The sequence below is a fragment of the Hemitrygon akajei genome, chromosome 11 (assembly GCF_048418815.1).
Source record: "Hemitrygon akajei chromosome 11, sHemAka1.3, whole genome shotgun sequence".
Lineage (NCBI taxonomy): Eukaryota > Metazoa > Chordata > Chondrichthyes > Myliobatiformes > Dasyatidae > Hemitrygon > Hemitrygon akajei.
Window position 1 is genome coordinate 74,979,564 of NC_133134.1, and position 24,988 is coordinate 75,004,551.

The window sequence follows — 24,988 nt, forward strand, 5'->3', positions numbered from 1 at the left end:
GGGCTCCTGCTGGGTACAAGAGGGAGCTGCCCACATACTACAGAGAGGGGTTAGTGGGAGGTCAAAGTGGAGGGACAGATCGAGGGGTTAGAGGGTGGAGTTAAAGGGAGCACCTTGACTACGGGAGGAAGAGAAAGAGGGAGCTCCCTAATACAGAGGCGGGGTGGAGGTCTGGATATGTTACAGATGAGGGCCATGGGGGTGAGAGACTGACCTGGTCCGGATCATCTATAGGGATCCCCTCGAGGTCCTCAACAACATACCGGATGATGCTGGGGTGTCCTTGCAGGGCAGCGCAGTGGAGCAAAGTCTGTCCCAGCTGCAGAGGTACAGAACAAGACCCCATCAGACCAACACTCCCCTGCTCTGGAGCACAGCACTGACGTTACCCCAGTTTCCTCATACCATCCCTCGCTGAGCTCTCTCCCCCAGTGTCATGACCAAAAGACTGAGGGGCAGAATTAGGCCACTCAGCCCATTGAGTCTGTCCTGTAATTCCAACATGGCTGATTTATTTCCTCTCTCAATCTCACTTTCCTGTCTGTATACAGTATACAGTAACTTGGCCTCCACAGCTACCCATGGCAATGAATTCCACAGATTCACTGCCCTCTAGCTAAAGTAATTCCTCCCCATCTCTATTCGAAAGGGATGTCCTTCCATTCTGAGGCTGTGCCCTCTGGTCCAAGACTCCCCCGTTATTGGAAACATTGTCTTAAATGTCCCACTATATCTAGGTCTTTCAATATTCAATAGGTTTAACTGAAACATTAATCCAGTCCCTTCACAAACCCCCCCCTTCCCCCAGCGGCCTCTGTTACTGACTATATTTGCACTGACATTAATCCAGCTCCCTCACACTGTCCCTCAGTGACCCCTCTCCCCCAGGACCCTGTCACTGCCTGTAACCCCACAGGTAATAATCCGGCTCCCCCACACAGTCCCTAGTGATTCCTCGCCCCCAACTCTCTCTCACTGACTGTCCCCACTGACGTTAATCCAGCTCCCTCACACCGTCCCTCAGTGACCCACTCCCCCAGCGCCGTGCCACAGACGTTCATCCCCTGCACGCAGCGTTGAGCTCTCCGAGGAGACACTGACCCTGTTCCTGGCCGTCACCGTCGCTCCAGCTTTCACCAGTGTCTGCAGGATGGTCAGGTAGCCGTGGCTGGCAGCTAGAAGCACTGGCGTCATCCCGAACTGCAGGAGGAAGCGGAGATCTGTGTGAGGAGAGTACGTGGGACGCTCCACGCTCTGGGACCCTTCCTCAAACCACGCTGGGGTCTCTGCTTACCTTGTCTTCAGCATCTACCAACGCATTGTAGTCTAGGAGCAGGCTGGCTGCCTCCTCGTGTCCGGCCAGAACAGCCCAGTGCAAGGCCGTCTGATTCATCTGTGGGGGAAGGGTGTGGGGGGGGTGAAAGGGGCAGGAACAGAAAGCTCACTATGATTGATTGGGCCAGCCATCCCACAATATCCAAACACAATGCCTCAGCATCTCCCCCCCCCCCCCACCCACCTTCTTACCCCTACCTACATTCTCCACCAAGCTACTCCCTTCACACACCCTGTATCAGAGGGCAGCCCTTCTCACTGGAGCACAGAAAAAAACCATTCAGCCCATCTGGAGTGGGGGGTGCAGTGGACAGCAAGGAATTGTATCAAAACTTGCAAAGTCATCTGGACCAGCCGGGAAAGTAGCTGCAAAATGGCGGATGGGATTTACTGCTGACAAGTGCACTTTGGGAGGACCAGGTCTTACACAGTGAACGGTGGGGCACTGAGGAGTGTGGTGGAACAGAGGAATCTGGGAATACCGGTCCATAATTCCTTGAAAGCGGCGTCACAAAGAAAGCTTTTTAAATCGAATTATTGAGTACAGGAGTTGGGGTGCTGTGTTGAAGTTGTACAAGACGTTGGTGAGGCCTAATTTGAAGTATTGTGTGCAGTTTTGGTCACCTACCTACAGGAGAGATGTAAATAAGATTGAAAGAGCGGAGAGAAAATTTACAAGGACATTGCTGGGACTTGAGGGTCTGTGTAATAGGTAAGGGCTTATTCCCTGGAGCACGGGAATGAGAGGAAATCTTACAGAGGTATACAGAATTATGAGGGGTTTAGTTACAGTGGTCTGCAGGTTTATCTCCTTAGCTTGGGTAAGACTAGAACTGGAGGTCATAGGTTAAGGATGAAAGGTGAAATATTTAAGGGAAACCTGAGGGGGATCATCTTCACTCAGAGGGTGGTGAGAGTGTGAACGGAGAGGGTGGTTGGAACATTTAAGAGACGTTTGGAGGGCTATGGTCTGGGTGCAGGGAGACAGGAACAGACCAGCGTGGACTAGACGAGCCGATGGGGCTGCTTCTGTCGTTAGTGGTGTGACCCCATGACCCCTATCTGTGCTGGTCCCATTTGCCTTTATTTGATCTATCACTTCTAAGCTTTTCCAATCACGAGCCTATCCAAGTGTCATCGTTGAAGCTGCCTCGGTTACTTCCTCTGCCACCTCATTCCATGCACGAGTCACCCTTTGTCTGAACATATTTGCCACTCAGGTGACTATTAAATCTCTCCTCTCTCACCTTAAACTTACAGCCTCTAATTCTTGATTCCACCACCCTGGGGTAAAGCCTGTGTGCACTCACCCTGTCTTATGCCCCTCATAAGACATAGGAGTAGAATTAGGCCACTTGGCCCATCGAATCTGCTCCACCACAGCTGATTTATTACCCCTCTCAACTCCTGTCTTCATCCTGTAACCTTTATCACCCTGACTAATCAAGAACGTATCGACCTCTGCTTTAAATATACCCAGTGACGTCCTCCACAGCTCTCTGTGGCAATGAATTCCACAGATTCACCACCCTCTGGCTAAAGAAATTCCTCCTCACCTCTGCTCTAAGGAGATGTCCCTCCACATCGACACATACAGAGAAATGTCTTGCTTGTGTTAACAACCAATGCAACCCAAGGGCGCGTGGGGGCAGCCCGCAAAGGTTGCCACACATTCCGGTGCCAACATAGTGTGCCCACCATCGTCCATAGAACACGAATAAAACAAATCTCTTTCCTTACGCAAGCAGTGAAGGTGCTCTGTTCTGCCTGTCCTTGGCCATCTTCTCTATTGTACCCCAGATGTGGCATGCAAGCTCAGCAACAGTGTCACACACAGACATAGGATTCTTCATTGCTGGCTCCATAACAGTTTTGTTTGACCAGCCAGGGTTGTTAGCCCAAAGCTGGAGGACCAGTGGGCCACTGTTGGTCTGGCCTCTACCCTTTGACCTGTTTGGAATGGGTGACCCGACCAAGAGCCAAAGCACGAAGCCCTGACTCCAGCCAACACAGCTCTCCAGGTCATTGAGGCACGCAAGCCTCCAGATCCTATGACAAGCTCGTGGTCCTTTAGGAGGAGACTGGTCAATGACGAGACCTCGAACTCTCGGTATGCAAAACTGACAGGCCCTTGGGCCTCCTACTCACAGTCCCCTTGTAATCCACCTCGTTGTATCCTCTCTCCCCTCATCTCCTCAAAGCCACCACCATTCCATAAGGGAATGCCGCTTTGTGGCTCCGGAAAACAGGGTCCGACCCTGGCGTGTGCAATAGTGACCACTCACTCACCGAGTTCCTGGCATTGATGTTCACCTTGCCCAGAATCAGCTCCCTGATCGTCGCTGTGTCATTGACCTTGGCAGCCTGCTGTAGCCTCTGCTCCGAGTGGAACACTGGAATCGGAGAGAGATTGCCCTATCACTACAGCAGAGAAATTCCTCCACACTCTCCCAGAGTCAGACACAGTAAAACTCCCTCCACACTCTCCCAGGGTCAGACACAGTGAAACTCCCTCCACACTCTCCCAGAATCAGACACAGTGAAACTCCCTCCACACTCTCCCAGGGTCAGACACAGTGAAACTCCCTCCACATCGTCCCAGGGTCAGACACACTGAAACTCCCTCCACATCGTCCCAGAGTAAGACACAGTGAAACTCCCTCCACACTCTCCCAGAGTCAGACACAGTGAAACTCCCTCCACATTCTCCCAGAGTCAGACACAGAGTGAAACCCCCTCCACACTCTCCCAGAATCAGAAACAGTGAAACTCCCTCCACATTCTCCCAGAATCAGAAACAGTGAAACTCCCTCCACATCATCCCAGAATCAGAAACAGTGAAACTCCCTCCACATCGTCCCAGGGTCAGACACAGAGTGAAACCCACTCCACACTCTCCCAGAATCAGAAACAGTGAAACTCCCTCCACATTCTCCCAGAATCAGAAACAGTGAAACTCCCTCCACATCATCCCAGAATCAGAAACACTGAAACTCCCTCCACATCATCCCAGAATCAGAAACAGTGAAACTCCCTCCACATCATCCCAGGGTCAGACTCACTGAAACTCCCTCCACATCGTCCCAGAGTCAGACACAGAGTGAAACTCCCTCCACACTCTCCCAGAGTCAGACACAGTGAAACTCCTTCCACATCGTCCCAGGGTCAGACACACTGAAACTCCCTCCACAGCGCCCCAGAGTCAGACACAGTGAAACTCCCTCCACACTCTCCCAGAATCAGACACAGTGAAACTCCCTCCACAACATCCCAGAGTCAGACACACACTGAAACTCCCTCCACATCGTCCCAGGGTCAGACACACTGAAACTCCCTCCACATCGTCCCAGAGTCAGACACAGTGAAACTCCCTCCACACTCTCCCAGAATCAGACACAATGAAACTCCCTCCACACTCTCCCAGGGTCAGACACAGTGAAACTTCCTCCACACACTCCCAGGGTCAGACACAGTGAAACTCCCTCCACATCGTCCCAGGGTCAGACACACTGAAACTCCCTCCACATCGTCCCAGAGTCAGACACAGTGAAACTCCCTCCACACTCTCCCAGAATCAGACACAGTGAAACTCCCTCCACACTCTCCCAGAATCAGACACAGTGAAACTTCCTCCACACTCTCCCAGGGTCAGACACAGTGAAACTTCCTCCACACTCTCCCAGGGTCAGACACAGTGAAACTCCCTCCACACCGTCCCATGGTCAGACACAGTGAATCCCCCTCCACACCGTCCCAGAGTCAGACACAGTGAAAACCCTCCACACCGTCCCAGAGTCAGACACAGTGAAAACCCCTCCACACCGTCCCAGAGTCAGACACAGTGAAAACCCTCCACACCATCCCAGAGTCAGACACAGTGAATCCCCCTCCACACCATCCCAGAGTCAGACACAGTGAAAACCCTCCACACCATCCCAGAGTCAGACACAGTGAAAACCCTCCACACCATCCCAGAGTCAGACACAGTGAATCCCCCTCCACACCATCCCAGAGTCAGACACAGTGAAAACCCTCCACACCGTCCCAGAGTCAGACACAGTGAATCCCCCTCCACACCGTCCCAGAGTCAGACACAGTGAATCCCCCTCCACACCGTCCCAGAGTCAGACACAGTAAAACTCCCTCCACACTCTCCCAGGGTCAGACACAGTGAAACTCCCTCCACACTCTCCCAGAATCAGACACAGTGAAACTCCCTCCACACTCTCCCAGGGTCAGACACAGTGAAACTCCCTCCACATCGTCCCAGGGTCAGACACACTGAAACTCCCTCCGCATCGTCCCAGAGTAAGACACAGTGAAACTCCCTCCACACTCTCCCAGAGTCAGACACAGTGAAACTCCCTCCACATTCTCCCAGAGTCAGACACAGAGTGAAACCCCCTCCACACTCTCCCAGAATCAGAAACAGTGAAACTCCCTCCACATTCTCCCAGAATCAGAAACAGTGAAACTCCCTCCACATCATCCCAGAATCAGAAACAGTGAAACTCCCTCCACATCGTCCCAGGGTCAGACACAGAGTGAAACCCACTCCACACTCTCCCAGAATCAGAAACAGTGAAACTCCCTCCACATTCTCCCAGAATCAGAAACAGTGAAACTCCCTCCATATCATCCCAGAATCAGAAACACTGAAACTCCCTCCACATCATCCCAGAATCAGAAACAGTGAAACTCCCTCCACATCATCCCAGGGTCAGACACACTGAAACTCCCTCCACATCGTCCCAGAGTCAGACACAGAGTGAAACTCCCTCCACACTCTCCCAGAGTCAGACACAGTGAAACTCCTTCCACATCGTCCCAGGGTCAGACACACTGAAACTCCCTCCACAGCGCCCCAGAGTCAGACACAGTGAAACTCCCTCCACACTCTCCCAGAATCAGACACAGTGAAACTCCCTCCACAACATCCCAGAGTCAGACACACACTGAAACTCCCTCCACATCGTCCCAGGGTCAGACACACTGAAACTCCCTCCACATCGTCCCAGAGTCAGACACAGTGAAACTCCCTCCACACTCTCCCAGAATCAGACACAATGAAACTCCCTCCACACTCTCCCAGGGTCAGACACAGTGAAACTTCCTCCACACTCTCCCAGGGTCAGACACAGTGAAACTCCCTCCACATCGTCCCAGGGTCAGACACACTGAAACTCCCTCCACATCGTCCCAGAGTCAGACACAGTGAAACCCCCTCCACACTCTCCCAGAATCAGACACAGTGAAAACCCTCCACACCGTCCCAGAGTCAGACACAGTGAATCCCCCTCCACACCGTCCCAGAGTCAGACACAGTGAAACCCTCCACACCGTCCCAGAGTCAGACACAGTGAAACCCCTCCACACCGTCCCAAAGTCAGACACAGTGAAACCCCCTCCACACCATCCCAGAGTCAGACACAGTGAAACCCCCTCCACACCGTCCCAGAGTCAGACACAGTGAAAACCCTCCACACCGTCCCAGAGTCAGACACAGTGAAAACCCTCCACACCATCCCAGAGTCAGACACAGTGAATCCCCCTCCACACCATCCCAGAGTCAGACACAGTGAATCCCCCTCCACACCGTCCCAGAGTCAGACACAGTGAATCCCCCTCCACATCGTCCCAGGGTCAGACACACTGAAACTCCCTCCACACTCTCCCAGAATCAGACACAGTGAAACTCCCTCCACAACATCCCAGAGTCAGACACACACTGAAACTCCCTCCACATCGTCCCAGGGTCAGACACACTGAAACTCCCTCCACATCGTCCCAGAGTCAGACACAGTGAAACTCCCTCCACACTCTCCCAGAATCAGACACAGTGAAACTCCCTCCACACTCTCCCAGGGTCAGACACAGTGAAACTTCCTCCACACTCTCCCAGGGTCAGACACAGTGAAACTCCCTCCACATCGTCCCAGGGTCAGACACACTGAAACTCCCTCCACATCGTCCCAGAGTCAGACACAGTGAAACTCCCTCCACACTCTCCCAGAATCAGACACAGTGAAACTCCCTCCACACTCTCCCAGAATCAGACACAGTGAAACTTCCTCCACACTCTCCCAGGGTCAGACACAGTGAAACTTCCTCCACACTCTCCCAGGGTCAGACACAGTGAAACTCCCTCCACACCGTCCCATGGTCAGACACAGTGAATCCCCCTCCACACCGTCCCAGAGTCAGACACAGTGAAAACCCTCCACACCGTCCCAGAGTCAGACACAGTGAAAACCCTCCACACCGTCCCAGTCAGACACAGTGAAACCCCTCCACACTCTCCCAGAGTCAGACACAGTGAAACCCCCTCCACACCGTCCCAGAGTCAGACACAGTGAAACCCTCCACACCGTCCCAGTCAGACACAGTGAAACCCCTCCACACCGTCCCAAAGTCAGACACAGTGAAACCCCCTCCACACCATCCCAGAGTCAGACACAGTGAAACCCCCTCCACACCATCCCAGAGTCAGACACAGTGAAACCCCCTCCACACCGTCCCAGAGTCAGACACAGTGAAAACCCTCCACACCGTCCCAGAGTCAGACACAGTGAAAACCCTCCACACCATCCCAGAGTCAGACACAGTGAATCCCCCTCCACACCATCCCAGAGTCAGACACAGTGAATCCCCCTCCACACCGTCCCAGAGTCAGACACAGTGAAAACCCTCCACACCATCCCAGAGTCAGACACAGTGAATCCCCCTCCACACCGTCCCAGAGTCAGACACAGTGAAACCCTCCACACCGTCCCAGAGTCAGACACAGTGAAACCCCCTCCACACCGTCCCAGAGTCAGACACAGTGAAAACCCTCCACACCATCCCAGAGTCAGACACAGTGAAAACCCTCCACACCATCCCAGAGTCAGACACAGTGAATCCCCCTCCACACCATCCCAGAGTCAGACACAGTGAAAACCCTCCACACCATCCCAGAGTCAGACACAGTGAAAACCCTCCACACCATCCCAGAGTCAGACACAGTGAATCCCCCTCCACACCATCCCAGAGTCAGACACAGTGAAAACCCTCCACACCATCCCAGAGTCAGACACAGTGAATCCCCCTCCACACCATCCCAGAGTCAGACACAGTGAAAACCCTCCACACCATCCCAGAGTCAGACACAGTGAAAACCCTCCACACCATCCCAGAGTCAGACACAGTGAATCCCCCTCCACACCATCCCAGAGTCAGACACAGTGAAAACCCTCCACACCGTCCCAGAGTCAGACACAGTGAATCCCCCTCCACACCGTCCCAGAGTCAGACACAGTGAATCCCCCTCCACACCGTCCCAGAGTCAGACACAGTAAAACTCCCTCCACACTCTCCCAGGGTCAGACACAGTGAAACTCCCTCCACACTCTCCCAGAATCAGACACAGTGAAACTCCCTCCACACTCTCCCAGGGTCAGACACAGTGAAACTCCCTCCACATCGTCCCAGGGTCAGACACACTGAAACTCCCTCCGCATCGTCCCAGAGTAAGACACAGTGAAACTCCCTCCACACTCTCCCAGAGTCAGACACAGTGAAACTCCCTCCACATTCTCCCAGAGTCAGACACAGAGTGAAACCCCCTCCACACTCTCCCAGAATCAGAAACAGTGAAACTCCCTCCACATTCTCCCAGAATCAGAAACAGTGAAACTCCCTCCACATCATCCCAGAATCAGAAACAGTGAAACTCCCTCCACATCGTCCCAGGGTCAGACACAGAGTGAAACCCACTCCACACTCTCCCAGAATCAGAAACAGTGAAACTCCCTCCACATTCTCCCAGAATCAGAAACAGTGAAACTCCCTCCATATCATCCCAGAATCAGAAACACTGAAACTCCCTCCACATCATCCCAGAATCAGAAACAGTGAAACTCCCTCCACATCATCCCAGGGTCAGACACACTGAAACTCCCTCCACATCGTCCCAGAGTCAGACACAGTGTGAAACTCCCTCCACACTCTCCCAGAGTCAGACACAGTGAAACTCCTTCCACATCGTCCCAGGGTCAGACACACTGAAACTCCCTCCACACTCTCCCAGAATCAGACACAGTGAAACTCCCTCCACAACATCCCAGAGTCAGACACACACTGAAACTCCCTCCACACTCTCCCAGAATCAGACACAATGAAACTCCCTCCACACTCTCCCAGGGTCAGACACAGTGAAACTTCCTCCACACTCTCCCAGGGTCAGACACAGTGAAACTCCCTCCACATCGTCCCAGGGTCAGACACACTGAAACTCCCTCCACATCGTCCCAGAGTCAGACACAGTGAAACCCCCTCCACACTCTCCCAGAATCAGACACAGTGAAAACCCTCCACACCGTCCCAGAGTCAGACACAGTGAATCCCCCTCCACACCGTCCCAGAGTCAGACACAGTGAAACCCTCCACACCGTCCCAGAGTCAGACACAGTGAAACCCCTCCACACCGTCCCAAAGTCAGACACAGTGAAACCCCCTCCACACCATCCCAGAGTCAGACACAGTGAAACCCCCTCCACACCGTCCCAGAGTCAGACACAGTGAAAACCCTCCACACCGTCCCAGAGTCAGACACAGTGAAAACCCTCCACACCATCCCAGAGTCAGACACAGTGAATCCCCCTCCACACCATCCCAGAGTCAGACACAGTGAATCCCCCTCCACACCGTCCCAGAGTCAGACACAGTGAATCCCCCTCCACATCGTCCCAGGGTCAGACACACTGAAACTCCCTCCACACTCTCCCAGAATCAGACACAGTGAAACTCCCTCCACAACATCCCAGAGTCAGACACACACTGAAACTCCCTCCACATCGTCCCAGGGTCAGACACACTGAAACTCCCTCCACATCGTCCCAGAGTCAGACACAGTGAAACTCCCTCCACACTCTCCCAGAATCAGACACAGTGAAACTCCCTCCACACTCTCCCAGGGTCAGACACAGTGAAACTTCCTCCACACTCTCCCAGGGTCAGACACAGTGAAACTCCCTCCACATCGTCCCAGGGTCAGACACACTGAAACTCCCTCCACATCGTCCCAGAGTCAGACACAGTGAAACTCCCTCCACACTCTCCCAGAATCAGACACAGTGAAACTCCCTCCACACTCTCCCAGAATCAGACACAGTGAAACTTCCTCCACACTCTCCCAGGGTCAGACACAGTGAAACTTCCTCCACACTCTCCCAGGGTCAGACACAGTGAAACTCCCTCCACACCGTCCCATGGTCAGACACAGTGAATCCCCCTCCACACCGTCCCAGAGTCAGACACAGTGAAAACCCTCCACACCGTCCCAGAGTCAGACACAGTGAAAACCCTCCACACCGTCCCAGAGTCAGACACAGTGAAAACCCTCCACACCATCCCAGGGTCAGACACAGTGAAAACCCTCCACACCGTCCCAGAGTCAGACACAGTGAAAACCCTCCACACCGTCCCAGTCAGACACAGTGAAACCCCTCCACACTCTCCCAGAGTCAGACACAGTGAAACCCCCTCCACACCGTCCCAGAGTCAGACACAGTGAAACCCTCCACACCGTCCCAGTCAGACACAGTGAAACCCCTCCACACCGTCCCAAAGTCAGACACAGTGAAACCCCCTCCACACCATCCCAGAGTCAGACACAGTGAAACCCCCTCCACACCATCCCAGAGTCAGACACAGTGAAACCCCCTCCACACCGTCCCAGAGTCAGACACAGTGAAAACCCTCCACACCGTCCCAGAGTCAGACACAGTGAAAACCCTCCACACCATCCCAGAGTCAGACACAGTGAATCCCCCTCCACACCATCCCAGAGTCAGACACAGTGAATCCCCCTCCACACCGTCCCAGAGTCAGACACAGTGAAAACCCTCCACACCATCCCAGAGTCAGACACAGTGAATCCCCCTCCACACCGTCCCAGAGTCAGACACAGTGAAACCCTCCACACCGTCCCAGAGTCAGACACAGTGAAACCCCCTCCACACCGTCCCAGAGTCAGACACAGTGAAAACCCTCCACACCGTCCCAGAGTCAGACACAGTGAAAACCCTCCACACCATCCCAGAGTCAGACACAGTGAATCCCCCTCCACACCATCCCAGAGTCAGACACAGTGAATCCCCCTCCACACCATCCCAGAGTCAGAAACAGTGAATCCCCCTCCACACCATCCCAGAGTCAGACACAGTGAATCCCCCTCCACACCGTCCCAGAGTCAGACACAGTGAAACCCTCCACACCGTCCCAGAGTCAGACACAGTGAATCCCCCTCCACACCATCCCAGAGTCAGACACAGTGAAACCCCTCCACACCGTCCCATGGTCAGACACAGTGAATCCCCCTCCACACCATCCCATGGTCAGACACAGTGAATCCCCCTCCACACCATCCCAGAGTCAGACACAGTGAATCCCCCTCCACACCGTCCCAGAGTCAGACACAGTGAAAACCCTCCACACCGTCCCAGAGTCAGACACAGTGAATCCCCCTCCACACCGTCCCAGAGTCAGACACAGTGAAACCCCTCCACACCGTCCCAGAGTCAGATACAGTGAAACCCCTCCACACGGTCCCATGGTCAGACACAGTGAATCCCCCTCCACACCGTCCCAGAGTCAGACACAGTCAAAACCCTCCACACCGTCCCAGAGTCAGACACAGTGAAACCCCCTCCACACCGTCCCAGAGTCAGACACAGTGAATCCCCCTCCACACCATCCCAGAGTCAGACACAGTGAAACCCCTCCACACCGTCCCATGGTCAGACACAGTGAATCCCCCTCCACACCATCCCATGGTCAGACACAGTGAAAACCCTCCACACCGTCCCAGAGTCAGACACAGTGAAACCCCTCCACACGGTCCCATGGTCAGACACAGTGAATCCCCCTCCACACCATCCCAGAGTCAGACACAGTGAATCCCCCTCCACACCGTCCCAGAGTCAGACACAGTGAAAACCCTCCACACCGTCCCAGAGTCAGACACAGTGAATCCCCCTCCACACCGTCCCAGAGTCAGACACAGTGAATCCCCCTCCACACCGTCCCAGAGTCAGACACAGTGAAACCCCCTCCACACCGTCCCAGAGTCAGACACAGTGAAAACCCTCCACACCGTCCCATCACAGATTCCTCGGGTCAGACACAAAGTGAAACCACCTCTTCACCATCCCAGCACACACTCCCAGGGTCAGACACAGACAGACGCTCCCTGTACAAATATTTATCCTTTGCCCAATTGAAGTCAGGTTGAGACAGTAATTTCCTCTCGCAGATTCAGGCCAGACAAGCACCGCCGCGTTGAGTAAAATCGGATTAACCTTCGGTTGCTATCGCGCCTGCCAATACCCTCTCCCCGCTCTCCCACCCCAGTGATGAAGGGGAAAACGCTGAGACCCACAAGCCGCATCCCCGATCACCGCCGCCTCCATGATCCGCCTGCCACTCGTCTCCCGTCTCCGTCGGCTGGTACCGGGAGCCGGACGGACGGGGCGAGGCCGCTGAGAGTCTGGTGTCTGCCTCCGACTCTGTCATTGGGAGGGAGGGAGGAGGAGGAGGAGTGAGTGAGGTAGAGAGGGGGAGGAAAGCGAGCAGCTGGAGTGAGGAAGAGGAGGGGAATAGGGAATGGAGAGGGAGTGAGTAGTGGAATAAGGAGGGATGGAAAGTGCAAGAAGAGGGAGGACAGGAATGGAGCTGAGGGGAGGGGGAGGAACAGGGGAATGGAAGTGGGAGGGGTGCAGGAGGAGGGGAGGGGAAGGAAAGGATGGGGAGGAAAAGGAGTGAGATAAGGAGGGTGGGAGGGGAAGGGAGGTGTGAGGTAGAGGGTAGAAGAGATGAGTTAGGGTAGAGATGGGAGAGAATAGGGGTTGGAGGACCTAGGGATATGAGGGAAGATAGCTTGGTAGGAGGAGGAGAGGTGGCGGAGGCAGGGAGGGAGATCTACCTATTCCTGCCACCGTATTCCAGCTCCGCATTTCACAGTGTGACCCCTCCCCTCTCCTGGATCCCGCAGTCCTGAGGAAGGGTCACTGTACCCAATCATGAACCTGCTTCCCTCTCATGTTTATGTTTTTATGACAAGTTAACGGTTAAGGAGTGAACTTTCTGTACTCACCAACACTAATCAATAACTACTGTCTGGAAATTGCCTTGAATTACATTTCACGGTGGACTTGAAACTCTGGTCTGGGGATTACCGGTCACCAATCTGACCAAAGTGCCCCGCTCAGGATGAATGAAATGTTGGTGAAGTGAGGCGACACTTCACCTGCAATCTATCAGGTCCTCAGCTCTACCTGGTGCTTCCGTTACAGCCTTCTCTACATCAGTGAGACCTGACAGAGCATGGGGGGGGGGGGGGGGGGGGGCACTTCATCAAGCACCCTCACTCTGTCCACCGCAAAATGCAAGACCTACTTCAGTTTGACTTCCCATTCCTGCACGTCTGTCCATGTCTCCTCTACTGAGGCCACAGTCAGGCTGGAGGGGCAACACCTCATATTCCGTCAGAGTAGCCTCCAACCTGATGGCATGAACATCGATTTCTCCAGCTTCCTGGAGTCTCTCACCTTCCCTCTTCTCTTTTTTCCCATTCCCCATTCTGGCTCCACACTCTTACTCTTCTCGTCTCCTCACCACCACCTTCCTCTAGTTCCCCTCCTCTTTCCCTGTCTCCCACGGTCCACTCCCCTCTCCTATCAGATACCTTCTTCTTCTTCTCCCATGGTATCCAAGACATCGTCAAGGAGCAGTGCCTTAGCAAGGCCACATCCATCATTCAGGTTCCCTGCCACCCGGGACATGCCCTCTTCATTTTGTTACCATCAGGTAGGAGGTACAGGAGCCTGAAGGCTCAGCAATTCAGGAACAGCTTCTTCCCCTCTGCCATCCGATTCCTAAATGGACAATGAACCCATAAACACCATTTCACTACTTTTTAATTTCTGTTTTTTTCCCACTTATTTATATATACTTAATGTAACTGTTTTTTTCTTATATTTATTTATCATGTATCACATTGAACTGCTGCCACAAAGTTAACAAATTTCATGACATATGCCGGTGACATTAAACCCAATTCTGACTCTGTCCGTTTTACCTCTTCCATCACCTCCCAGTTTCTTCCTTCATCCTCCTTGCCTCACCCTCCCACCTTCCCTCTCACCTATCACCTTCCAGCTGATATTTCTCCCCTTCCCCCACCTTCATATTCTGGTCACCCCCCCCCCCCTTCTCTCCAGCCCTGATGAAGGGTCTCCGCCCGAAAAGTTGACTGTTTATTCATTTCCATCGATGCTGAGTTCCTCCAGCATTGTTAGTTGGAAACCTGGGCAGGTGGAGTTTGATCCAGACAAGTGTGAGGTGTTGCACTTTGGGAGGTCAAACATGAGAGGAGAGTGCACAGGTGAAAGGTGAAAATTGATGTATAAAAGAGTCTTCAGGGTACAAGTCCACAGCATCCCGAAAGGGGGGATCCAGTGGGCAGGAGGGTAAAGGAGGCTGAGGCATGTATGTTGAGTGTAAAGGACAGAAAGCAAGGTTGCTGCTGTATAAAACTTCCATAGAGCACCAAGTGCCCCATTATAGGGTGTGGAGGCTTTGGAAAGAGTGCAGAAGAGTTTCACCAGGATGCTGCGTGGGTCAGAGAACTACACATACGAACAAAATTCCAAAGGTGAGGAGGAATTTCTTTAGCCAGAGGGTGGCGAATGTGTGGAATTCATTGCCACAGACAGCCGTGAAGGCCAAGCCATTTGGTTGATAGGTTCTTGATTAATCGGGGCATCAAAGGCTACTGGGAGAAGGCAGGAGAATGGGGTTGAGAGGGAAAATAAATGCTCGATGGGCCAAATGGCCTGATTCTTCTCCTATGGGTGCCATGGTAACGCAGCGGTTAGTACAACACTATTTCAGCTTGGAGTGTTCCAGGGTTCAGAGTTCAATTCCAGCGACCTCTGTAAGGAGTCTCTGTACGTCCTCCCCACAGAATGTGTGAGATTTCCCTGGGTTTCTGTTTCCCTGGTGCTCTGGTTTCCTCCTGCAGTCCAAAGATGTGCTGGGTAGGCTAATTGGTCACTGTAATCTGTCCGATGATTAGGTTAGGGTGAATTGGGGTTGTGGGGTTGCTGGGCAGTGTGGCTCGAAGGCTCATTCCACTGAGAAGCCAAATACATAAATATGTCTTTTGGGTTTATAAGCTATGAGGCAGCTGTATAAACCTTTCATTAGGCCACTCTTAGCGAAGTTCTAGCTACCCCATTATTAGGAAGGAGCTGGAGGCTTTGGAGAGGGTGGAGAAGAGGTTCACTAGGACGTTGAATGAGTTTTGTCTAGAGAGAGGTTGGATAAATATGGGTTGTTTTCCCAGGAGCGCCAGAAGCTGAGCGAAGACCTGATAGAAGTTTAAAAAGTTATGAAAGGTAAGCCTTCTTCTCATTACTACCATCAAGGAGGAGGTACAGGAGCCTGAAGACACACACTCAATGTTTCAGGAACAGCCATTCACCATTAGATTTCTGAATGGACAATCAACCCATTTACACTAGCTCACTTTTTCTTTTTTGCACTTCTTATTTAATTTATATATATATATATTTGTAACATGAACAAAGTCACCAGAGAGACCCTGAAGCTAGTGGATATAGAAGTGTTTTATTCAACAAAATGAGACTCTTGGAGGATAAGGCCTCTTGACCCAATATTACGTGATATTTTTATATGCTAAAGCTGAAAGGTAACAGTGGGACAACTCTGTAGTTACAATGTACCTACAATGCTTCCTTTGAACTACATGTAGTTTTCACTGACCTCCTCCGCACCCACACTGCAGACACCCAAAATGAATATTAATCAGCATTGTCCAGGTTTTCAATTAACTGGTGTCCACAGCTCCAGGAAAACTATTGTCCAGCGCTGCATTTTAAATTTAATCTACAATCCATGTCTGAAGAATGGCCGCTATTGAATTTAATATTTGTTATATACCCTAACTCCAGAATATGCCCTAACAATATGTACAATTGTAATAGAAACATAGAAAACCTACAGCACAATATACAGGCCCTTCGGCCTACAAAGCTGTGCTGGACATGTCCTTACCTGAGAACTACCTAGGCTTACCCATAGCCCTCTATTTTTCTAAGCTCCATGTATCCATCCAGGAGTCTCTTAAAAGACCCTATCGTATCCACCTCCACCACCGTTGCCGGCAGCCCATTCCACGCACTCACCACTCTCTGTGTAAAAAACTTACCCCTGACATCTCCTCTGTACCTACTTAAAACTATGCCCTCTCATGCTAGCCATTTCAGCCCTGGGAAAAGCCTCTGACTATCCACACGATTGATGCCTCTCATTATCTTGTACACCTATGTAATGTATAGGTTTTCAGTATTGTGTATCGCTTTGTACTGCTGTCACAAAACAAATCTCACGACACGTATGACTTTGATCCTGTATGGAGATAGAGTGGAGGGTCAGAGTATTTTTTCTGGGGTAGAAATGTTACATACTAGAGGGCTCAGCTTTACAGTGAGAAGGGGGAAGCTTAAATAATGTGTATAAGGCAAGTTGTTTATTGGAGAGTGGTGGCTGCCTTGAACACACTTCCTGGAAAGGTGGTGGGGGCAGATCCAATGTCGATATTTAAGAAGGATTTAGAAAGACACACAAGCATACAGGAAACGGAGGGATAGAGAATATGTGCAGGATGATAGCATTAGTCTGGATTGACTTTGGGATCAGGTCAGACATAGTGGGCCAAAGGGCCTGTACAATTCCTTGCACTATTTTTCCTATGTAAACAGTCACACCCAGTTGTACTATCTGGCCAACGGGCATCTCCCTGGAGTGTGTCTACCTCAATTCTCCAACGTAAACAGTCACGGACATTTCAGAGTCCAAAGTAAACTTATTATCAAAATATGTGTATGTCATTATTTACAACCCTGAGATTAATTTTCAAAATACGTGTGTGTCGCCATATACAACTGTGAGATTCATTTTCTTGCAGGCATTCACAGGGAACAGAGAAATACAACAGAATTCACGAGAAACTCTTCACAAAGACTGACAAGGTGCAAAAGAGGACAAATTGTGCAAATACAAAAAAAAAGAACAAACTTTATCTATTGAGACACAGGGCGATCCTTCGAGCTGCGCTACCTAGCAACCCCCCCCCCCACCCCCGTTTTAACCTTGGCCTAATCACAGAACAATTTACAATGACCAATTAGCCTACCAACCGGTATGTCTTTGTCCTGTGGGAGGAAACTTAAACACTCGGAGGAAACCCACGTGGTCACGGTTTCCCCCCCCCCCTCCCCCTTAGTTCAAGAGCCCAATGGTTGAGGGGTAATAACTGTTCCTGGACCTGGTGGTGTGGGTCCTGAGGCCCCTGAACCCCCTTCCCGATGGCAGCAGCGAGAAGAGAGCTCGGTCACAGTTGGCAGGACTGGATGATACAGTACTTTCTTGTGGCCGCGACTCTTGTAGGATGTGCCCGATGGCTTATTATCACTGACAAATGTCGTGAAGTGTATTGTTTTGCGGCAGCAGTACAGTGCAAAACATATAAAAACTACCATAATCTAGAAAAATAAACTGCCGCAGAGGAATAGCAGTGCTCATGGGCGGGAAGGACAAGGGGGAAAGGGGCATTACTCCCCCGCCCCCCAGCCGCTCACATTGCGAAGCTGGAACTATTATCGCAGACTGGGTGCAATTCCTGCTGCCCCCTCTCCAGCGCCTGCTCCAAGAGGAAGACAATGGTGAACGGGCAACACAATGCTGGTGACGCCCGTATCCTGGAATGAGTTATGAGAAAGGCTGCTGGACCTCAGAGTGGGGCGGGGGCGGCTCATCCTGAGCCGGCAGGCACTCTGTTCGAGGGGGCGGCACTTGGTCGGCGAGAGTGAAAGGCGAAAGCGACGCCTCAAAGTAAAATGACTTCACTGTTCGGCCCCTTTGGTTTGTGGTGTCCGCTGCCGCCTGGCGGTCACTGGCTGCACTGCAGCCCTCGGCCGGCGTTTAAAGTTCAAAGTTCAAGATAAATTTACCGTCAAAGTACATATATGCCACCATGTACTACCCTGAGATTCATTTTCTTGCGGGAGCCTACAGTAAATACAAAGGAATACAGCACAGACTAAGCTTGAATCACCGAAGGATGCTCGACAATCCTGGCAGGGAAGGGTTAGAAGGTTGATCTGCGAGTAGGTTAGAAGGTCAGCACAATATACAGGTAATGGGCACAATAAAGTATTCTGTGTTGGCAGGAGTCAGAGAGGGGATAGGATAGATGTGTTTCTCAGGCTGGAGACCTGTGACCAGTGATATCCAGCAGGGATCAGTGCTAGGTCCACTAATGCCATCTTCATTAGAAATCAGAATCAGGTTTATTATCACTGGAATATGTTGTAGTGTTTGTTGTTTTGCAGCAGCGGTACATTGGGGTGTATGAGGTGTCCAGAAAGGGGTAGCACCTCTGGTGAAAGGGTTTGTCGTGTCCCCCTCGGGACAGCTTATCGGCCTGTGGTCCTCACCGGACTCTCAGCCCTCACCTGTGGCTCCAAGTAGCTGCTTGTGTGAGACAGCAGCCACACTGCTTCGACAGGCGGGCTAGAGCGGGTGAGGGTATCTGGGCTGGCTTCGTGCCCCGGTGAGATAGGGTCGTGCCTTTCCTGGCGTGCGAAGTCAGCTCCGGTGCTCTGGGCGGATGAGACCGAGAGTGAGAAAGCGGTTCTTCAGTGCTTCGGGGAGAGCAAAGAGCGTGGCGAGGCACTGAAGACATCACAGTCATCCAGTGTAAACAAGGTGTCCAGTGGTGATGATCATTCGTATCACTGGAACAGGGCTTCTGAGGTCGAGAAAACGGAACTGCCCCAGGGCCACGGCTTTTCCACGTCAAATGTTTCCCCACGCGGGTTCTATAGCGCAGTCATTCTTACTCAAAACTTTATCGTCGTCATTGAAATCGGCGGACAACCAACACATTGCAATGCATGATAACTTTAAAAACTGTACAATACAATAAGAAATATATATAATTTTTTTGTGTGCCATACTCTGCCAGAGCCTCAGCTTTTCAAGTGGGTGTCTTGGAGGAGAGATTCTGTGAGTGGTCCCCCACATCCTTTTTCACAGTTTTTTTCTTACGAGATCGAGCTGCAAGCTCAACACTCAACCCGGCACAGATGGAAAGCCGGGAGCGGCCCGATTGGATTCGAACTCGGGAACCTTCACTCCAGAGTCCGGCACAGATGGAAAGCCGGGAGCGGCCCGATTGGATTCGAACTCGGGAACCTTCACTCCAGAGTCCGGCACAGATGGAAAGCCGGGAGCGGCCTGATTGGATTCGAACTCGGGAACCTTCGCTCCAGAGTCCGGCACTGATGGAAAGCCGGGAGCGGCCCGATTGGATTCGAACTCGGGAACCTTCGCTCCGGAGTCCGGCACAGATGGAAAGCCGGGAGCGGCCCGATTGGATTCGAACTCGGGAACCTTCGCTCCGGAGTCCGGCACAGATGGAAAGCCGGGAGCGGCCCGATTGGATTCGAACTCGGGAACCTTCGCTCCGGAGTCCGGCACTGATGGAAAGCCGGGAGCGGCCCGATTGGATTCGAACTCGGGAACCTTCGCTCCGGAGTCCGGCACTGATGTTAAATAGGTATAAAAAAAGAGAGAAAATAGTGAGGTAGTGTACATGGGTTCATTGTCCATTCAGAAATCTGATGATGCAGGGGAAGAAGGTGTTCTTATTCATTGTCTTCAGGCTCCTGTGCCACCTCCTTGACAGTAGCAATGAGAAGAGGGCTCGTCCTGGGCGCTGGGAGTCTTAATGATGGAGGCTGCCTTTCTGAGGCATCACCTTTTGAAGATGACTTTGATGCTGAGTTGGCAAATTCCTGCAGCTTTTTAACATCCTGTGATTCCGATCCGGACGAGAGCGTACAAGGTCTGGCTGATAAGTTTGTGAGAGACTCCACAATTGGTGGCGTGGTGCACAGTGCTGAGGTCTGTCCAAGATTACAAGTGGGTCTCTTGATTGGCTGGCGGGTGTTACAGAACAGAGAGATGAAAGTTTACAAGTAAATTGTAAATCAGAGTATTGAGTACAGGCCTTAGGATGTTATGTTGACATTATATAAGATTTAGTGAGGCCTAGTTTGGAGTATTGTGTAATTCTGGTTGCCTACCTGTGGGAAAGATGTCAATAAAATTGAAAGTGTTCAGAGAAAATTTACAAGGATGTTGCCAGGACTTGAGGCTCTGAGTTACAGGGAAAGGCTGAACTGGGCAAGGGCTTCGGGGTAACACCAGTGAACAATGAGACCAGTGGTGATGTCCTCCAGGCAGTTCACAGAAGCACCTCTTTTACTTCTGACTTACTTGCATCACTGAGCTAATCCCACAACCTACAGACTCACTCTCAAAGAACCTTCAACTCATCTTCTCGATATTTACTGCTGATTATTTACTGTTTGTGTATTTTTTCCTTTGTATTTGCATAGTCTGTTGACCTTTGCACACTGGTTGTTAGGTCCCGTTGGGTGTGGTCTTTCATTTTATTACGGTCCTTAGCTCGCACACCACCATGTTCAGGAGCAGTTATTACCCTGCAACCATCAGGCTTCTGAACCAGCGTGGATCACTTCACTCACCTCAACTCTGAACCGATTCCATAACCCAAGTACTCACTTTCCAGGACCGTTCAATTCACGTTCTCAATATTTATTGCTTGTTTATTGTTGTTATTTTGTCTTTTTCTCTTTCTGTATTTGCACAGTTTATTGTCTTTTACACATTGGTTGTTTGTCCGTCTTTGACGTCTGTGGTTTTACATTGATTCCGTTGTGTTCCTTTTTAGTTTCCAATGAGCCAATCTCGGAGTGTATATGGTGACCTACAGATTATGTGCTTGGATAATTAATTTACTTCGAACTTTGAACACAACCCAAGGGGGCAGCCTACAAGAGTTGCCTGCCACACATTCTGGTGCCAATATTAACAGGCCAACAGTGTTCAGCAGAACGATAGAAGCCACAACAAAATAACATTGAAACAACCACCTTTTCCCTCTCTGTCCCTCCCTCCCACCCACACCCACACAGTCAGGCCTCCTGTGGGCCTCCACCCTCCAGTGAATTGGCAGGCCCACAGCCTAGGCCATCAGCCCCTGACTTCCAACTGAGCTTCAGGCTCTGACCTTTGACATTGACTCCAGACTCAACGAAATGGAAGGCCTGGAACTCCAGACTCACTGGGGGAGTCGCCGGCCCACATCCACACGGACCTTCGCTCCTGAGGAGTCAGAGGCTGAGAGGTAGAGAAGGTCATGAGGGCTGTACATAAGTTAGATGGTGGGTCTTGGAACAGGTCCTGCGGCCCACTGACCACAAGGCCATTCCACTCTGCTCAGCTGCGCGTACACACTCCCAGTCTCAGGGGAATCTCGGACGAGAGGGTCCAGGAGCAGGCCCTTCAGCTCACAGTGAAGGTGCCAACCACAATGGCATTGGAATCAGAATTAGGTTTAATATCACTGGCATTTCAAAGGTACATTTAATGTCAGAGAAATGTATGCAATATACATTCTGAAATTCTTTTTCTTCACAAACATCCACGAAAACAGGGGAGTTCCCCCAAAGAATGAACGACAGCTGAATGTTAGAACCCCAGCTCCCCTCCCTCCCACGCATAAGTGGCAGCAAGGAACAATACCCCTTCCCCTCACCAGCAAAAGAAAGCATCGGCGTCCGTCACCGAGCACTCAGCGTGAGCAACAGCAAAGACACAGACTTGCAGCTACCCCAAAGACTTCACATTTCACCCGGCATTCGACATACCACAGATCCTCTCTCTCCCTAGTAAGCGAGAAAGAGGAGTCTCCATTCTCCCAGCGAGCAGGGAGACATAACAAACAGCTCCCTGGTTTACGATGTTAAAAGTCCATTACATTGCTTTTTTCGAGCTCTGTGCCTGAAGATCGCAAAGATCCCGGGTCTCCATGGCCCCACAGCAGATACCCCGACTCTCCCGTCTGACTCTCTTGACGTGACACCATCTCTCGAACCGCCTGGCTCCAGAGCCCCGAGATCCTAGGCTTCCGAATCCGAGCTGGACTCTCAGGCCGAACCCTTGGTGTGCTAAACAATGGCCAGTCCTGAAACCCAGAGAACGGGTCCCATTCCTGCAAAGAACCAAATTCAGCGTGTAACTCCAGGTCAGGGTCATCAAAAGAACTCCGAAAGGGAAAAATAGAGATATTAAAGATGGAAATAGAGCTGTTTCCAAAGATGCAAGCAAACTGTTAATGTTTGTAATGAAACTTGTTGTTTTGTGGCAGCAGTACATTGCAGTAAAAACTGTAAGTTACAATAAGTATATATAAAAAAGAAAATTAAATAAAATTAGAGCAGAAAGAGAGTGAATAATACTGAGGTGGTGTTCATTAGTTACATATTTACTTACTGCCTGTTACACTGCTGGTGTTTCGGGCAGCAAAGCTCCTCCATCTCTGGTGTCTTCATTGTGTCAGGAGCTTCCTCTCGGTTTTCACCACTGTCAGACATGCAAGTCCCGGGTGGAGACTCGAATACCGTCACACTCAGATGTAGAATTCTCCATTGCTGTTTCCACAACAATTTTGTTTTGCCAGTCAGGGTTGTTAGCCCTCAGCTGACCCCCCAAAACAGTGGGCCACTCTAAGTCTGGCCTCTACCCTTTGACCTCTTTGGCATGGGTGACCCTCCCAAGAGCCAAAGCACAAGGCCCTGACTCCAGCCAGCATTGCTCTCTGGGTCGTTGAGGTATGCAAGCCTCCAAACCCTACAACAAGGGTGTGGTCCTCTTGGAGGACATGGGTTCAATGTTCATTCAGAGATCTGATGGTGGAGGGGAAGAAGCTGTTCCTGAATCATTGTGTTGTGTCTTCAGGCTCCTGTCCCTCCGCCATGATGGTAGCAAAGAGAAGAAGGTACATTCTGGAAGCTGGGCATAATCCATTTCATGCACTTGTCCAAATGACTCTTTGCACCAGTATGGTGTCCAGCCCCAGTACCAGCCTGTCCCAGGCACCCACTACTCGACCTTTCACCCTCTCACCTTCAGTGCTTGACATTTCTACCTGGAAAACAGACTCTGAACAGATACTTCATCAATTTCTCTCACAAGACTAATAATTTATTTAGTGATACAGTGCAGAGTAGGCCCTTCCAGCCCTTTGAGCTATCCCACCCCAGCAACCCCCCAAAACCCCGATTTAACCCCAACCTAATCACAGGACAACTTACAACGGCCAATTCACCTGCCCAGTACGCCTTTGGACTGTGGGAGGGAAGTGGGTCACCCGGGAGAAGGCCCACGCATTCCATGTGGAGAACGTACAGAGGATGCCGGGACTGAACTCTGAACTCTTACGACGGAGCTGTGATAGTGTCACATGACCACCGTAGCGCCCAGATCTATAACCTGTGAAAGGTGCCCTTGGGTATGTCTAATAGCGAGATGTCAATAGAAAGCTGTTGACCAGTGCGCTCCAGGCTGCGTGACTACGCTCCAAGTTCAAAGTAAATTCATTATCAGAGTGCATACATGTCCTCGTACACATTGGAAAAAAAGTTGAATTTCCCCATGGGGATGAATAAAGTATCTATCTATCTATCTATCTATCTACACAACCCTGAGATTCATTGTCTTGTGGGCGTACTCAGTAATAACAGGACCACACCAACTTGGGCATTCAACCAACTTGCGAAAGACAACAAACTGGGCAAACAAAAAAATAAATAAATAAAATAAATAAATAAGCAATAAATCGAGAACGCGGCATGAAGAGTCCTTGAAAATGAGTCTATAGGTTGTGGGAACATTTCAATGATGGGGTAAGTGATGATGAGTGAAGTTATCCCCTCTGGTTCAAGAGCCTGATGGTTGAGGGGTAATAACTGTTCCTGAACCTGGTGATGTGAGTCCCGAGGCTCCAGTACCTTCTTCCTGATGGCAGAGATGAGAAGAGAGCATGTCCTGGGTGGTGAGGGTACCTGATGATCAATGTCACTTTCCTGCGACAGCATTTCACATAGATGTGCTCAGTGCTGAGGAATATCCTGAAGCTTGATTCAGCCACCTCAAGGGCTCGGAGGGGCAGGACCACAACTGAGAGGAAGGGGTCACATTGGGTAAGGAAGCCCCCAAATCATTGTAGTGGTGTACCACCCCCAGGGGGCACTTGAGTGCCAACACTCCTATTGGTTTTAAGGAAAGTAATACTGCACTAAACACATTGTAAAAACAAGAGATTCTGCGGATGCTGGTAATCTAGAGTAACACACAAAATGCTGGAGGAACTCAGCAGGTCAGGCAGCGTCCATGGAAATGAATAAACAGTCAACGTTTCAGGCCGAGACCCTTCTTCAACACATTGTCTATCAATGGAAAGGCATTGTACGGTTTATTCTTGAAAATATTTTTTTATTATCAATAAAGTTTACTTTGATTAAATTGGATCTGCCCTCAGCCTCCACCTTTCCAGAGAAAACAAGCCTGTTTTGTCCAACCTGTCCTTGTAGCTCAAGCCTTCAAACCCAACCAGTGTCCTGCTGAACCATTTCTACACCCTCTCCCATGGCGGGGT

General features: G+C 51.1%; 1 protein-coding gene across 3 annotated transcripts in view; it reads right to left on the minus strand.

Annotated features, from left to right (window-relative positions):
- The window catches only part of LOC140735730 (ankyrin repeat and death domain-containing protein 1A-like), a 103,832-nt gene extending 90,823 nt beyond the window's left edge, over window positions 1-13,009 (minus strand). The window contains exons 1-5 of one of the 3 annotated variants that reach the window (XM_073061155.1): window positions 12,675-13,006; window positions 3,625-3,728; window positions 1,295-1,393; window positions 1,102-1,200; window positions 215-319 (exon numbers count right to left, since the gene is read on the minus strand). In XM_073061155.1, coding sequence (XP_072917256.1) covers window positions 215-319; window positions 1,102-1,200; window positions 1,295-1,393; window positions 3,625-3,728; window positions 12,675-12,888 — 621 coding nt within the window. In that variant the 5' untranslated portion in view covers window positions 12,889-13,006. Of the gene's footprint in view, window positions 1-214; window positions 320-1,101; window positions 1,201-1,294; window positions 1,394-3,624; window positions 3,729-12,674 lie in introns of all 3 variants that reach the window. The other 2 variants (XM_073061154.1, XM_073061156.1) reach the window with 2 other exon arrangements.
- Window positions 13,010-24,988: the final 11,979 nt, after the last annotated feature.